Source organism: Rhinolophus hipposideros (assembly GCF_964194185.1).
Source record: "Rhinolophus hipposideros genome assembly, chromosome: 4".
NCBI lineage: Eukaryota > Metazoa > Chordata > Mammalia > Chiroptera > Rhinolophidae > Rhinolophus > Rhinolophus hipposideros.
In genome coordinates this window covers 31,098,303-31,115,373 of record NC_138050.1, presented here as the reverse complement: position 1 = coordinate 31,115,373, position 17,071 = coordinate 31,098,303, and the positions used below count along the sequence as shown (strand labels likewise).

Sequence of the window (17,071 nt, the reverse complement as noted above, 5' to 3'; positions counted from 1 at the left end):
TGGTTTGAATGAACAGATCCCAAGTTCTTTGAAAGGCAAAACACCATGTTTTCTTTATTCTGGGTGGACCCCTAGTGTTCACTATGCAATTTTCAATATTTATTAAATATTTATTGTCCATCCAATTTGGAATTCATTAATTATTGATATTAATGTATGGGATTTGAGGGAAAGTGTTATTACACCTATAGAATACAAACTGTTCACCATTTTCCTATCGCCAGGTGATTACACTCCACTCCACTGCGGGCAGCTCAGTCCAAGATCTCATTCATCTAACATCTACTGACTCTGTAACCACTTGATCTGTTTATGGGAGGCAGCACCTCACTGAAAGGAAGGGATTCCAATATACTTTAAATCAAAATTTACAACGAAGAGTAAATACAACAAAGAGTAATTACTAAGGCACTTTTATCAGTATCTTTAAGTTATAATTTGATGTATATTTTCAATTCAATTTTGATTTTTCATAAACACATCTTTAACACAAAGACTGATATCCTGTATCCAAAACAACGTTACTATCTCCTTGTTATTGAAAATAATATCTAGTTAATTTTTCTTTTCCAAGTTAAGATACAGTGCTTGCTTCGGCAGCACATATACTAAAATTGGAACCAAGTTAAGATACTGCTATAAATGCCCTTTGCCTTTGAAAACTACTGCCTAATCCAAACATTTTCCAGAAGATTCTTATAACACAGACTCTTGTCTCTTTATTCTTTTAGCGTAGCACCCTGTTTGTTAATATATCATCATAGCTCATAACACATTTTGTAATTACTTGTTTATAGACAAACTCCCCTACTAGGATAACCACTTTCAGGGTAGGGAACATTCATTACTATATTTCTAACACTTGTTTACCACCTATTAAGTGCTTAATTAATATTTGGTGCATACCTAATTTAAATGTAATCATGTCACCTACTTTTTCCCATTATTATTCAATCCATTATTATTCAATAATTTCCATTGTTATTTAATTACTTGATGACATACAGGCTCCATGGTCCTAAACTGGTTATACTAATAACACATAAAAATCATGGACATATAAAAGTTCCAGAAATGGATAGCAGTGATGGTTGCATAACATTGTTAACGCGCTTAATGCCATTTTATGGTACATTTAAAATGGCTATAATGGTACATTTTATGTAATGTGTGTTTCACCACAATAAAAAAAATCGAGGACTTACATTGTTGGTAAAAGCATGTACAATCTTTAGGCACCTTTTGTGTTCCCATCCTTCTTTAAACATAAGGAATGAAAAGTCAAGCCAGAGCCAAGGCACTCTCATTCTTCGATATATCACATCACTCATTCTATAAATAGGATTAAAATACATCAGTTAATACATCAAAAATGTGTATTTCTCGAGCACCTATTTGGCACCTGGTCTCAATGTGCATAATGTATGACAATGATGATGATTCTTCTTAGAGGCTACTAAGAAATCCCTGCTTTATGCTCAACAATAAAGGCATGGGTTATTACACCACTGAAGCTTAAAAAATGAGTGGGCTCTTTAGAAGAATCTATTATAACATCCTTACTAGATGGCCATCTGAGCTCTGCTTCTGTTTTCCAGGAAGAGTTCCAGACGGCCACAGCTGCCTGTAGCTATTGTACCACAGGATGAAATGAAATCTGCTTTTTTTAATGTCCACTCATTTGCCACATCACTCCTCTGGAGTGACAGAAAACTAGTTGTCTTCCTCAACAGAAAAGTGTTCATTAAAATCCATCTGTCACATACCTGTCCTGAGTATCTTCCTCGTCATTTCCAATGACACAGCAGAAAGATGTCTACATGATCTCCTCCATTGTGACTGGCTTAGAGACCAACTCTTCAGAAAGGCCTTTACTGGTCACTCAATCTGTGGGACCTGTTTTCCTCTCTAATATTAACTTGATTTTTTCTTTCTAAGCAATTATTAAAACTTACGCTTATATTTATTTGTTTCAATCAATGCTTATCTCCATTATTCTGTTTTATGGAACACTACCTTATATAGTGATTGGCAGATTATATATATGCTAAATAAATATTTCTTAAGGTGAAGTGAAATGAGCAGTGGATTTAAAGATAGAATACATCAAATCAAATCCTGGCCCTGCCTCTTAATGGCTAAATAATAAAGCAATTTTTTAAAGTAAAAATGATTATTTCAATTAAAAAATAGTACATAATCAGTGCAGAAAATATGGGAAAGAACTGTAAATAACAACAAAAACAAAACACAGTAAGAAAGAGAAGCACATACATAAAACAACAATAATCACAGCTAACATTCTGGTACAGTATATTATAGTTTTTCTATGAATAATGTTTTATACCATCATACTAAAAAGATTATTTTTATGCTATCTGATATCAAACTATACCACAAGACTATAGTAATCAAAATAGCATGGTATTTCCATAAAAACAAACACATAGATCAATAGAACAGAATAGAGATCCCAGAAATAAACCTACTCCTTTATGGTCATTTAATCTATGACAAAAGAGGCAAGAACTTTACAGTGGGGTAAAAACAGTCTATTCAATAAATGGTGCTGGGAAAACTGGACAGATACATGTAAAAAATGAAACTGGACCTCCTCCTTATACCATATACAAGAATCAACTCTTGTATGGGTTAAATACAATGGATTAAAGACTTAAATGTAAGACCTGAAACCATAAAACTCCTAGAAAAAAATAAGAGCAGTAAACTTTCTGACATTGCTCTTAGTGATATTTTTTATGATCTATCTCCTTGGATAAAGGAAACAAAAGAAAAAATAAATAAATGGAACTACATCAAACTAAAAAGTTTTGCACAACAAAGGAAACAATCAACAAAATGAAAATATAGCCTACTGAGTGGTGGAAGATATTCCCCAGTGATACATCTCATAAGGGGTTAATATCCAAAATTTATAAAGAACTCATACAACTTAACACCAAAAAAAAATCCAATTTAAAAATGGGCAGAAGATCTGAATAGACATTTCTCCAAAGAGGACATATACGAGGCCAATAGACATGAAAAGCTCAATGACAGTAATAATTAGAGAAATGCAAATTAAAACCACAATGAGATATCACTTCATACCTGTCAAAATGGCCTCCATCAATAAATCAACAAACAAGTGTTGAAGAGGATTTAGAGAAAAGGGAACTCTCATACACTGTTGGTGGGATTGCCAATTGGTGGAGCCACTATGAAAAATGGTTTGGAGTTTCCTCAAAAAATTAAAAATGAAACTACCTTATGATCCAGAAATTTTATTCCTGGGTATTTATCCTAAGAAATCCAAAACACTAATCTGCACTGCTATGTTCATTGCAACACTATTTACAATAGCTAAGATATGGAAGCAACCCATGTGTCCATCAATAGACGACTGGGTAAAAAAGATGTAAAGATGTGATAGACACACACACACACACGATGCCAAAAAATATATATACATTTTAAGAAAGGGAAAAACTGTATTAAAATTGTAATAATATATACTGATAACAAAAGATGAATACAAGTCACGTTTGACTTCTGCAATTATGGCGAACTACTGCTTGAGCAACAAAAACAAAGTGTTCACTTGTATAGATTTTTTGGCACCCCTGATATATATATATATACACACACACACACACACATATATATTATATAATGGAATATTACCTGGCCATGAAAAAGAATGAAATCTGACTATTTGCAAGAACATGAATGGACCTAGAGGGTATTATGCTAAGTGAAATAAGTCAGACTAAGAAAGAAATATCATATGATCTCACTTAAATGTGAAATCTAAAGAACAAAATAAATGAACAAACAAAACAGAAACAGACTCATGGATACAGAGAACAAACTGATGGTTGCCAGAGGAGAAGGGATTTGGTGAGTTGGGTGAAAAAGGTGAAGAGAAGAAACACAAATTGGTAGTTACAAAACAGTCACCAACATGTGAAGTGCAGCATAGAGAACAGAGTCAGTAATGTTGCAACAACTATGTATAGTGCCCTGTGGGTACTAGATTAGAGAGGGGATCACTTCTTAAATTATAGAAATGTCTAACCACTATGCTGTACACCTGAAACTAATATAAACTAATACTGAATATCAACTGTACCTGAAAAAATAAAAAATTAAAAATAATTTATCTTTCTTTTATCACTTAGCACCATAATGTAATCTCTGAAATATTATAAAATAATCATTTAAAATTACTGCATAATCTGGGTGTGCTGTAATTTATACCACCATTCCTCTACTGTTGAAATACATGCTTAAATGATTAGATTGATTTTTAGTATAATGTTTAATTCTAAAACAATGAAAACAATATAACACAGACAAAAAATTATTAGCGATAATTTTTAAAGCCTTAATCAAAAACAATTTTTAAAATAATTAAAAGGACTCCATTTACCTATAAACTGCACGAACATATTCAGAATCGTTATTACTCTGAGCACCAATATTCTTGCCCATAGCCGTTTCTGCAAAATATGGGTGAGAAGCAACCATTCAATTCATGCACATACTTTGTGTTTATTTTCCAATGGTAGACACTTGAAAAAAGACATGTGTTCTAATATATTTTAGAATTGTTCGTCCTCCTTTTTCACTCTTGTACCTTTTGCTTCCCCTATTCCCTTTCTTCCCTCTGACCTTCCTGACATGTTGGCTCTGTGACTGCTCCTCTCAAAGCCCTCGCAGTGGCTGCTGCCTCTAAGGTGGCTAATTTAGCATAGGACTACCCAGAAGAATCCAATATCCTTTCCAAACCCTTCATTTGCCTCCCAATGGATGTTATTTTCTATTTGGGTCATTTTATCCTTACACCATACTTTTATAAACAAATCGTGAGACTTACCACAGATTATATCTAAGGCACAAAGAGTGATGTAAAAAAAGCAGTTAAATGCTTCTTGGTTAACATGTTTTTCTAACTTATTAACCAATATATTCGATTGTTCATTCATGACATCTAAGAAATCTTCCAGAATTGTAAAATGGAAAGTGGGTGTTAACATTTTTCTCCGGGAGCGCCATTTGTTTCCAGTACTAGAAATACAATATATGGTTACAAATAAAAGAAAAGCAATGTCCTAAACAAATAAAGTATAGTCAAGACAACAAAATTCTACTGAAACAACTTAAACTACAGATTCTCAGATGCTTTGGTCAAAATGACAAAGAAAGATTCATATAGTTACAGAACATGGATATTTTGGGTATTTTTCTATATCAATATTTAAAGAGCATTCATAAAAATTGAAAAATTATAGAATTTTTCTAAACTTGTAAGTTCTAAGTTTCTAAAGATTAGAATTTATTTCCTCCCCTTTATCACTACTTTAGTCCTCAAAAGATTGATGTGCTCGATGAATCTACTCTGATCTCTACTATCTAAATTCTCAAAAGTCACCACAAATTTCCTACCTTTCTCTTTCTCAGTCAATGGAGTCCTATTTCTGCATGCCAGCTCAAGGATTGAGGTTACTATACATCTTTGAGGCTGACTGCCTTTTTCACTGAATTTTCAAAATTTCCCTGCTCCAAATACTTCTTTTCTTTACTCCATTTATTTCAGGACCTTCTAATTCTTCTTGGAACACTGGTGATCATCTTTACTGAATAGTGTGGCTAGAGATTACTATACAACCTGGATTCCTATATGTCAAAGGCCCATTTCCACCCAACCTTTCCTTCCACCACTCCATACTACCTGATACTAGTACATTCTTGCTATAGGAAGGCTAACTTGTGTCAAATGCTGACAAAGTAAGTTATCCACAAGAAAGCTTTAGAAATTTACACTGACGTACCTTGTAAGAAGTCCTAAGCCAAGCCATGGTTCTAGGAACTTATACATAAAGGATTTGTCTATTTCCTTTGAATTAGTTAAAATCACCTTAGAAAGAGAGGAGCGAAAAAGAGAGAGATAGATATCAAAACAATTATCTCAATTATAAGAATACCTGATTAGAACACAACTACTTTTTAAAGCAACATTTCATAACCGTTCTTTCTCTGCGATTCATTTTCATTCCTGTGCCTCAAAGAATTTCAGTTAAAGTTTTGAACCTATAACTGTCATTTAGTCTTAGAGGCTAAATGGAGTTGAGGGAAAGGAAAATGCCCAAGATGGTTCCCTGATTCCTGCCATGAACTAGGAACCAACTGGAGTCTTTTACTGAGGATGAGGAACAAGGGGTGAGGAACTGAGGGTGAGCAACAAGGGGTAAGAGGCAGATGAAAGGATGACCACATCTAGGAAGATGGAAATCACAAGTTCATTTTCAAGTATGTTGAATTGGAGGCATTCAAGTTGCCATGGTCTGAAAGCAGGTACGAGGCTCAGGACAAAGGCTTGTACTAGAAATACACTTTTGAATGTCTCCAGGATATAACTAAATTGGGAGCCATGAGTGTCATTGGGTCACATTTTAAGTCAAAGTGAAGTAGAAGGGATGAGCATACTAAACAAAAAGTACTTCCCAGGCTTCTGGCTCAAGTTCCCTACTCTGGGCAGATCTTGGTCCACCTACATACTTATACTAAGTCAGCAGTGGCTGAAATCCTATGTTTGGCCCTTTTATTATCTACTCTGGACCAGGATTCTGCTGCGTGGTACCAGAGAAACACCCACATTTTCACCACAATAACTAAGAAAGACAAAATTTCCTAGGAAACTCTCTTTTTAATTTTGTTCCATGAAGAGAAGGTCTGTTTATCCCAGTTTTATTCCCTGACTCAAATCTTTGTCTCCTCAATCCACAACATCATTTCCCCAATGTCACAATGATAAGTAAAAAGTATACCACTTTTTGAGGCATACTTTCAATAGCATGGGTTAATAATATCTGACAGATCAGTATCAGATTAGCATTCTCTTTTAGGGAAATTAACTTGAAATAATAAATGTATAATGGATAGGAGACTAAGAATTTTGAGGCAAAAAACTCATATTTGATTAGTCTTATATTTTTGGAATTTTAAAACAGTGGCTGGCTGGTAACATGTGCTCACCTGATAGAAAAATTTATTTATGGCTCTATAAAACCGTATCCTGCAGACTTTCCAAAAAGGAACAAATATATTGGAACCTGATAACAAATGGGTATAGATATCTAGAGGCTACTACTCTCCCCAGGATACAGACTATACCTGGAAATCATTAAATGACACCTACATAGTCTAAAATATTTAATGGAATGTTCAACGTACTGAAGTCAATTAAATATAAGGACATATTCACTATATCAATTCTGATAAGTTCTCACACCATCAAATATACAGTGGAATATTAATATTTACTGCAGACTCACCTCCACAACTTCTGCATTATACATGGCCACTACTGGCATTGGCCCAAGCCAGAGTTTCAACAGTGACACATGTCGGTATTCTTCAGTGTAAGTAATCACCTGCTTAAAAAATTCTGGGAGAAAACATATAATTTTGAATGAGTTTCTTATTGTGTCTTTTGGGTTTTTTACTTTTTCACTTTGGGCACTCAATTAGTAACTCCCAGGTCTCTCACATCTTAAAGGTAAAACACAGGTCCCTATTAAATGATTTAATGAATTATGAAGGTAATTTAGTTTAATAATGAGTGAGATAACACATATGAAATGACCTGGCTAACTGTGAAATGCCAAACATTGAGGATACTTGTGGTGAGCCTTATCATATGCCTTTCTCAAGAAGACTGAGGCTATTAAATTTCTCCAGATTTTGCCTCAGGCTACTCTTTTATAAGAAGGAAAACCTGTCCTGCGTCTCCATCACTGATTGATAGATGTTTCCCTTCCACTTTCTCTAAAACAGGATTGAGGTTCCTCAAATGATTGAGAATAGAACTACCACATGATCCAGTAATTCCTCTTCTGGGTATTTACCCAAAGAATCTGAAAACACTAATCCAAAAAGATATATGCACCCTTGGTCTTGGAAGCACTATTTAAATAGCCAAGACATGGAAGCAACCTGTGTCCATCAATAGGTGATTGGATAAAGAAGATGTGGAATATATATACAATGGAATATTATACATTGTATATAGTCTCTTTTGTTGTAAATTAATTAGCCATATTTGCATGAGTTTATTTCTGGGCTCTCAATTCTTTCCATTGATAAATGTGTATGTTTTTATGCCAATTCCTTACTGTTTTCATTATTATAGCTTTGTAATATAGTTCAAAATTAGGAATTGTAATGCCTCCAGCTTTGTTCTTTTTCAAGATTGCTTTGGATATTCAGGGTTTTTTGTAGTTCCATATAAATTTTATGATAAGATTGCTTGTTCAGTGTGTGTGTGTGTGTGTGTGTGTGTGTGTGTGTGTAAAATGCCATTGGAATTTTGATAAGAATGGCACTGAATCTGTAGATTGCTTTCAGTAGTATGGACATTTTAACAATGTGAATTCTTCCTGTCCATGAGCATGGAATATCTTTCCATTTATTTGAGTCTTCTTTAATTTCTTTCATCAATCTTATACTTTTCAGTATACAGGTCATTCATTTCCTGGGTTAAATTTATTCCTAGGTATTTTATTCTTTTTGATTCAATTGTAAGTGGAACTGTTTTCTTAATTTCTCTTCCTGATAGTTCATTATTAGCATAAAGAAATGCAACTGATTTTGTACATTAATTTTATATCCTGCAATTTTACTAAATTTGTTTATTAGTTCTAACTGTTTTTTAGTGAAGTCTTTAGGATTTTCTACATCCTAAATCATATTATCTGTAAAGGGTGAGATGATATGATATGTACAATCATATCATCTGTAAAGGGAAGCAGTTTAACTTCTTCCTTTCCAATTTGGATGCATTTTTTTTTTCTTGCCTAAATGCTCTGCTAGGTCTTCTAATACTATGTTAAATAAAAGTGGTGAGAGTAGGTATTCTTGTTTTGTTCTTGATCTTAAAGGAAAAACTCTCAACATCACTTGTATAGAATTCTTGCCAAAAATGCATAATCTTAATCAGTTATGAGAAAAACAACAGACAAACCCAAACTGGGAGACATTTTACAAAATACCTGACCAACACTCAGCAAAAGTATTAAGGTCATGACAGACATGGAAAGATTGATAAATGATCACAGATTAAAAAAGACAAATATTACGGAATATAACACAAGGAAACACAATTACTAAATGTCAGGTGAGATCTTGGATTGAATCCTGGAACAGGAAAAGCACATTACTGGGAAAAGTTGTGAAATTAAAATAAGGGCTATAGTTTTGTTAGGAACATTGTACAAATATTAATTTTCTAGTTATGATCATTATACTAATTATGTAAAATGTCACCATTAGAGGAGGCTGGGTAGACAGCATATGTGAACTTTCTCTGTACTAGTTTTACAAATTTTCTAGAGTTCTAAAATTATTTAAATAAACAAATTTTTTAAAAGTAAAAGGAGTTTTATTTTTCTGAAGGTGAAGAATAAGAAGTAAGCTGGAAGAATGTTAAAAAAATATTGTGTTAGTTGGAGACGAACACACACCACAAATTATAAATAATAAGTCTTGTATCTATATTTTGTTTGATATAGGGGGGAAAAGCTTACAACTTAAGAGTGTAGGAGGTGGAATTTGGTTTGGAAATGTGACAAAAATGTGGAAGAACAATCATAGTGAGTATAAGAAAGAATCATTGAGCTAAAAAAAATTACTGAGCAGCATTGAGGACAATGTTGGGCTTACACAAGGAAATTTGGTAGTCCATCAAATCCAGGACATATCAAGAAATAGGAATGAATATGATGGAAATACCTTAATTATCCCTAAAAATACAATATGCTCACACATGCATTCCACAGGCAAAGAATATGCACCTCTACAGGATCCAGTCCCTACTATCAAGGAACTTATAATCACAGGAGATGGTCACTTCTATAACTGATCACAATAGCAGATAAAATGAAATGGGTGTTAAAATAGAAGTTTAAGTCTGAGGAGTTATTGATTTTCATTGAGAGGACTGGAGAAATTTCATGAAAGAGTTGGAATTTGAGTGTGAAAGAATGAGTTGACTTTTTATAGGCAGGAAAAGAAAAGTTAGGGTGAGGAAAAAGAATGTAAACACAACAGCAGAAATAGCAGAGCAGAGGCATGGAGGGCTGAAAATTTCCTGTAGGTTCAGCCAAAGCATAGGATGGGGGTAATCACCTTGGTGGATGAGAGTGGAGTTTTGGAGGGCTATGGAATTTGGTTTTCTTTTATAGGCTCTAGGCAATAACTTAAAGTTTCTGATGAGGATTAGCAAGGCTGGAGTTGTATTTTATAGGACAATAACACTAATAATGTGTCTGAGATTTGTGAATAACTTGGGTATGCTGAGACCACAGGAAGCTTCTGGGAGTGGGCTGTGATTCGCTGAAGCCAGGTTTAGGCGCCCGGGCCCTGCTTTATGGCTAGCCCTTGTGTTGAGTGTCAGGAAATGGTGACCATCGATCCCAATTATAATACTGAAGTAGTGAGGAAAACTTGAGAGTCAACACTTTCTGTGCTGATATCTGTGAGGCTTCAATCTAAGGAATGCAGCCTGGCGTTAAGGGAGGTCAAACAATGACAAATCTCTCAGGCACGGAATACCATATTGGTGAGTGCCACCTAGGTGGAAACAGGACAGTAGCGAGTGACTAAAGGATTAGGACACAGGGCCCAGACCTCAGAGAAAAGACCCGGCAAAGGTTAGACAGAGCCCAAGTAATTCAACACGAGGTTGAGGGAGGACTGGAGTGCTAGCTAAGGAACTGACTACACTTTAAGAAACGAGGCAGAAGCCTCATTACACTGCTAGCAAAATCTAGGTAGGGATGGATGAAGAGGAGCAGGTTAGCTAGGCCTCACCACAGTGAGATGAGAAGCACTATTGTGAAAATCACTATACAACTGAGGAAATTGTCCACTGTTAAGTAACCTGACCAATATTACACAGCTAATAACAGATGGTGGAACCTGGCTTTGTACCCAAGGTATCGAGGCCCAGAAATGTGCCACCTTAACCATTACATCATACTGCTTCAAAATGTCTTCCAGTCAAAACAATTGGCTAAATTGCTGTGAAAAGAGCTAGGTCAGATCACCAGTATCAAAATATCATGTCATGCTAATACACTGACTGCCTTGGTCTAAAGCTTTGGTTTGAAGGTATCAGGTCCAACAGCAGGGAGCAGCTGAAGAAGGCAGGTGTTGACGTAATGGAGTGGAAAAACAAGACATTAGAGTTCAAAAGGCTAGTTTGAAGTCAACTACAATACCCTAGGTGAGATTACTGAGGCCAAACTTTGAATAGTAGCCACAAGATGAAAGTCACCATCTCTAGTGTAAGAGACAAGGTTACTGAGAACAGGGAATATACCTTAGAATGTTCTTACATCCCCAAGTTTGCTGAGCTCAATTCTGGGCACAAAGCAGGGCCTCAATAAATGCATGATTGACAACTAAAGAACTTACTTTAATCAAATTTTAGATAGTGATCTAGAAGCTGCGTTAAATTTAATCTTTAAAACAACTCTGTAATATAGTTTACTTGTACAAATAAAGGGTAAAAAACTTTAACTTAGAGAAATTTAAACAACCTCTCAAACAAGTTGGTTGCAAAGCTGGAAACTGAGCAAAGGTTTGTCTGATGCCAAAATCCAGTACTTGTTGATGGATTAAAAAATCCCTTTGTAAAAGACAGTATATTGTCATTCTCTTCACTCAGAAAATAACTCCAAGAAGAATTACTTTTAATGATCCACTCAACTCACAGTTTGTTTTTGAAACAGGTCTTATTCACTAGAAATTTCAATTCTTAGAAAAATTCACCAAAAGAATATGATGAGACCTAAGTATATTGTTTCTTGGGGGCCAGGGAGAGTCTATATTTCCTTTTTTTTTTAAGAGTCTATATTTCTATATAATTATTTTTAATATATAAAGCCTTAAAGTAGAAGGAAAGATTAGCTCTGCACTTAGTATTAGCCATGATGATTTTTGCAAATGTAATTTTCGTATCTAAACGTGCTGTTGCACCATTTATAACTGGTCACATTGAAGTTGGTTGGTGAAAAGTTTACTTGGATTTCTTCTGCCAGAAATATTTTCAGTATTTTGGTAACATTCTCCAATGAGGCTTCATCAAATTCCTATGAAGTTGAAATGATGGCATTATTTTTATTTGGAGTAAGAGAAGTGGAAAAGAAATAATCCTTTAAGCTTTGGAGTTAATATTCAGCCTATAAAACTATTAACAATCTGAGGGGGAACTGGGCTCTGGTCCTGGGCTCATTTTTTTTCTTTTTATTGTTATTGTCTTATATTTTTATTAAAAAAATATAGCTAACACACAATATTATATTAGTTTCAGGGGTAAATCATAGTAATTCAACATTTATATACCTAAAGAAGTGATCCCCATGATAAGTCCAGCAAACATCTAACAGCGTACGTACCACACTACCACAGTATTATTGACTATATTCCCCATGCTGTACAGTACATCCCCATGACCTATTTGGTTTTTTTGGAAATTTGGACCTCTTATTGCCATTTCCCTCCCCCCTTTTTAAATTTATTAATTACCATTGATATTCAATATTATTTTATATTTATTCCAGGTGCACAGCATAGTTATTACACATTTATATAATTTAAGAAGTGATCCCCCTGGCCAGTGTGGGTGATAGATAGGAAGGGGGTGGGGGACAGGGTGAAAACGGTGAAGGGAGTAAGAAGTACAAATTGGTAGTTACAAAATAGTCATGGGGATGTAAAGTTAAACACAGGGAATATGGTCATTGATATGGTAATAATACCTGGGCTCATTTTAAAATACTTCATTTTTGGCAAATCTTTTCAGCTCTTGGGATCACAACTTATACATGCATGCAAATGAAGGGTTAAGATCTAATTCACACTCCCTGAGGGGGGAATTGCAAATATCAGATAGTTTTGCGAGCTTTCTAACTTAACCTGATTTTTTTTTTCCCATCAACAAAGCATAGTATCAATTTATCTATTTAAAAGATGATTTCAATTAAAAAAAAACACAATTCACTTTTTAATAAGTAAGCCTTTTAAAACTTGCTGTATGAGTTTTCAGGAAGGCCCTACGTTGGTAATCTATTTATTGTTATTATGTAACCTCCTTAAAAGTGCTAAGAAATGAAAGTAGTGGTCTAGTCTTGTGATGGAGGGGGGTGGGGATGGGGGTGGGGTGGGGCTCAAATGAATCTCTACTTCCTTGTTTGAGAGAGGGAGAGAGAGAGAGAGAAAGAGAGAGAGAGAGAGAGAGAGAGAGGGATCTAAAGTATTTCTGCCCTTAAGACTTTAATAGCAAAGGCCGAAGAAAAGACAATGTTTTGAGATTGGAGCAGCGTGGAACTGGGAAAAGGAGAAGAGAAAAAGCATAAAGACAGGAGTTTAGAAATACTGTATTCTATAGTCAACACAAAGTTCATATGGAACGGAGGGCACTAGCAATTGTGTCAGGTGTCAAAAGGAAAACTGGATACAATTGGGAATCCATTCTCCAGGGGGTGATGGAGTCTCCTCTCTCCTAGCAGCTCGCACTGCCAGTCCTAGTGTTCCAGGCTGATGAGGACCAGCTGGAGGTGTGGCCCCAGGGCTCCAGCTCCGGGAGCAGCCCCCGCACTCCTAGGGCTCCCTGCTAGGCGGGGTCGCGCGGGCAGGGAGCCCACCGGCCCTCGCGTTGGGATGCGGCGGGTCTGAGCGCGGTCTCTTACCTCTCGAGTCCGGCTTTATGATCAGCGAGTGTCCCAAAAAGGGGAGGAAGCCCGGTATGCTCGGGACTGACCTCATGTGATGCCATTGCTTCACGTAGCTCGCCACCATCTTCAGGAGGTTCACGACTAGAGTGGCGCCCACCAGGGAGACAGCGCTCAGCGCGCCCCAGAGCAACACTTTGTGCCCGATGTTCACCAGCCACAGCGCCATCCTCGCACCAGTGGTCAGCTTCGCACTGGGACTGAGACTAAAATGACAGCAGGGGCGGGGTGCTTGGGGTGGAAGGCGTGGTCCAGCCCCTGGAGTTCAAGTGTAGTGCTGGGAGGAGTTCCTGGACTCCTGGAGGCGGGCACGTCCCGGAGTGGGAAGAAGTGGCCCCAGGCGGGTTCACTTCTTCCGTCTCCGGCTGGGGTTGGCACCAGCCTGGCCACCCACAAGCGGGACCTCCCGCTGCACGGGCCGCCCTGCCCCTCGGGACTAGGTTGGAACCTCCCAGGCTCCGAGGAAAGCACCGCAGGGGTGGGGAGTGGGAGTGTGGTTGTCATTCTGCAGGACAAAAGCCTACAGAATGCACGTGGGCCTCATTGTTTGGTGCAAGCAGAAAACGAAAGACCGGAAGACAGTGTCAGGGCTTTATAGAGTGTGCGGAAAGCAAATGAAAGCAGTCGAGTGGGGCGGAGAACGGAATGAAATTAAGACAGCTTGGTGATGGAGAGGCTAATCTTCGGGGTACAGGACTCCGCTGCTGGGCGTGGGAGAATTCCAGCTAGGGTGAGCTGTTTTAAAATTGAAATAAAGAGGCATCTGGTTTGAAATTCAGCCTCTGGAGTTACTTCTTTTCCCTGGCTGGGTATCTAACCTCATGCTTCCTTGCACAACCCCAATCGATAGTGTCCACTCAGCTGCGACCGGCTGCCTGAGAAAGGTGGATTACATCGTGAGTTCCTTTCAGGACCATTCAAAGCAGCTTCCTACTTTGATCTAGAGTAGCCTAGGGACAGGAACCTTAGGGGTACCAGTTAAAGTTTACATCACGTCACTGACTGACCCACGGGAGAGCTCAGTAATGTTGTTGTGATCCAAATGTTTTCCAAAGATACCCTTGAGACCAACACAAGTCAGCAGGTAACAGAACAACAAGAGAGGGGGAGGAGAGGAAGAACGTCAAGGTCTCTGAAAGCGGTGGAGATAAGAGATGCTGGGAAAGGAGTTTGATAAAGAGACAATAGTTATGGAGTGCTCTCAAAAGGAAACAGTCATAAACCACTGAGTCTGAGGAAGGAAAATGGGAGGACAGTGAGAAGGATGCCTCTGACTACCAATTTCTCTGTTTTCTCCAGGCAAAGGGACGCCAATCCTGACTCTGGTTCCCCTGTCTACCCTCAATCATTCTTACAAAGGGTCTGGGCTAGGAGTATGCCTCTCCTAGTAGCAGGTCCCTAAGTTATAGGAAAAGTGCCAAGGAAGATAACATATTAAGAAATGCTCTGGATCCCTACTTGCCGACTTAGTTTTACTTGCGGCTGGTGTATAGGTTGCCCATTACCACTTGCAGGGCCTCTTTGATGTAGAGAACAACATGCCTAAGACTTTTCTCATATCAAATTTTTTAACTTATGTTTTTCATTTTTTTATGAACTTATGTTTCTTAATTTATGTTTTTCAACTTATGTACTGATGTAGAAAAATGTTTGTGAGATATTAAGTGAATAAAAAATAAAACAAGTTTTATCTGTTGCAGAACAGCATATAATGTAATGCCATCTTTTGGGGGAAAGTTTCTCTACAGCTAGGCTAACACCTGGAAAGAAAGCTACTGATCAACTCTATGGAGTGGGAATGGAGAAAAACATACACTTTTTATTTTATTCACTTTGATATTATTTAATCATTTTAAGACTTAAAAAATGTGTTAATTGAATACCTTTAAGTATATCTCACAGGCTTTAGTTTTGTTCTCTCTTAAGGTCAATTCCAGCTACGAAAGAAAGTATAGGATTTGTCTATATCTGACTGTCTGCTGGTGTCTGTGGACAAAACAAAGAATGTACAATCGCTGCCCTCAAGAAGTGGAGAAAGAGGGGTGCTGCAGGCAGCAGCAAACATGAGCAAAGTGCTGCAAAGCAGAGAAGGGTATGATGAGTTCAAAAAGCTGTGTAGGGGCCACTGCTTGAAGCACAGCGTGGCTCATAGTAACTAGAACAAGATAATGTTCACGAGTAGCATGGAGCTAGCTTAATAAAACTTGACCGTAAAACTTAGAAGTTTTATCTTTATTTTGAAGGCAATTTGTGGGTGTGTAAGAGGGCACTGAAGGTCCTTTGGAAAGGGTCAACAAAATAAAAGCCTTGTTTCATTGTTTGCTGAGTCATCTTTCCCATGTTTTCCTTGTTACCAGGTAGGATCCTTCTCATACTGCCTTGGAATGTCAAAATTTTGGACTAAAATAGTCAGACGGCCAGGCATGGTTGAAAGACTTGGGGACACCCTTCTATCTTGGCAACAAAGTGCACAGTGTTGCATCTTAGATTGTCCACCCTGCAATGTAATGATGCTCTGTATCAGAAACATGGCATTACCAATGTAGATAGATGTGACGACTATCTACATTTGTAACCACTTTTATTCTCAGTTTCATGAACTAATCCAACTGTGTAGGAAAGTATCTCCTAACTTTCTTTCCGAAAGATGCATTCTATATTAAAGGTCAAATCTCTTCCCACTTGGAAGATCTTTGCCACTCTCCCCTGCTTGAAATAAGTGCTTTTGAAAATTAAAGTCATGGGCCAGAATGTTGTAAGCCACAGAAAGTCTTTGCAAATGTTAAAATTTTGATTTTTTTAAATATTTTATCACTTGGTATGATTTCCAATATGAAAAAGATACTTAATTTAGATTATAAAAATAAATTCTGGCTGAATGTAGACCTATATTATTTACATACTTACACATATCAGATCATCAGGGTAACAGGAAATTTTGTCATGAATTTTGAATCACAGACACCAAGGTTAGATAAAGTGCACATTACTTAAGCGTGCTGTTTTATAAACAAATATCATCGCTTCTATGTAATTGCCACCCAGGCCATACAACAGAACATGAAATCATATTGTATGTACTCTTCTGCATATGTCTTCTTAAACTCAGTATTAATTCTGTGAGATGAATCTATATTGTTGTGTGTGTATATTTCTCCTATTTTTCACAGTTGTATATTATTCCATTGTTTGACTACACCACAATTTATTATCCATTTTATGACCAATGATTGTTTCAGTTATTTCATATATATGTATTATGTTTCATTTCATAT

General features: G+C 36.8%; 1 protein-coding gene across 5 annotated transcripts in view; it reads right to left on the bottom strand.

Moving 5' to 3' along the window:
- Nucleotides 1-17,071, bottom strand: part of CYP4V2 (cytochrome P450 family 4 subfamily V member 2) — an 84,121-nt gene that overhangs the window by 11,712 nt on the left and 55,338 nt on the right. For 4 of the 5 annotated variants that reach the window (XR_013993191.1, XM_081045888.1, XM_081045889.1 and 1 more), the window contains 5 exons: nucleotides 7,338-7,450; nucleotides 5,835-5,920; nucleotides 4,880-5,070; nucleotides 4,433-4,502; nucleotides 1,206-1,332 (listed from right to left, as the gene is read on the bottom strand). Coding sequence is in view for 4 of the 5 variants with exons in the window: in XM_081045888.1 (XP_080902014.1) it covers nucleotides 1,206-1,332; nucleotides 4,433-4,502; nucleotides 4,880-5,070; nucleotides 5,835-5,920; nucleotides 7,338-7,450 (587 nt within the window). In the remaining variant the exon portion in view is untranslated. Of the gene's footprint in view, nucleotides 1-1,205; nucleotides 1,333-4,432; nucleotides 4,503-4,879; nucleotides 5,071-5,834; nucleotides 5,921-7,337; nucleotides 7,451-13,754; nucleotides 14,021-17,071 lie in introns of those variants that run through there. The other variant, XM_081045891.1, reaches the window with a different exon arrangement.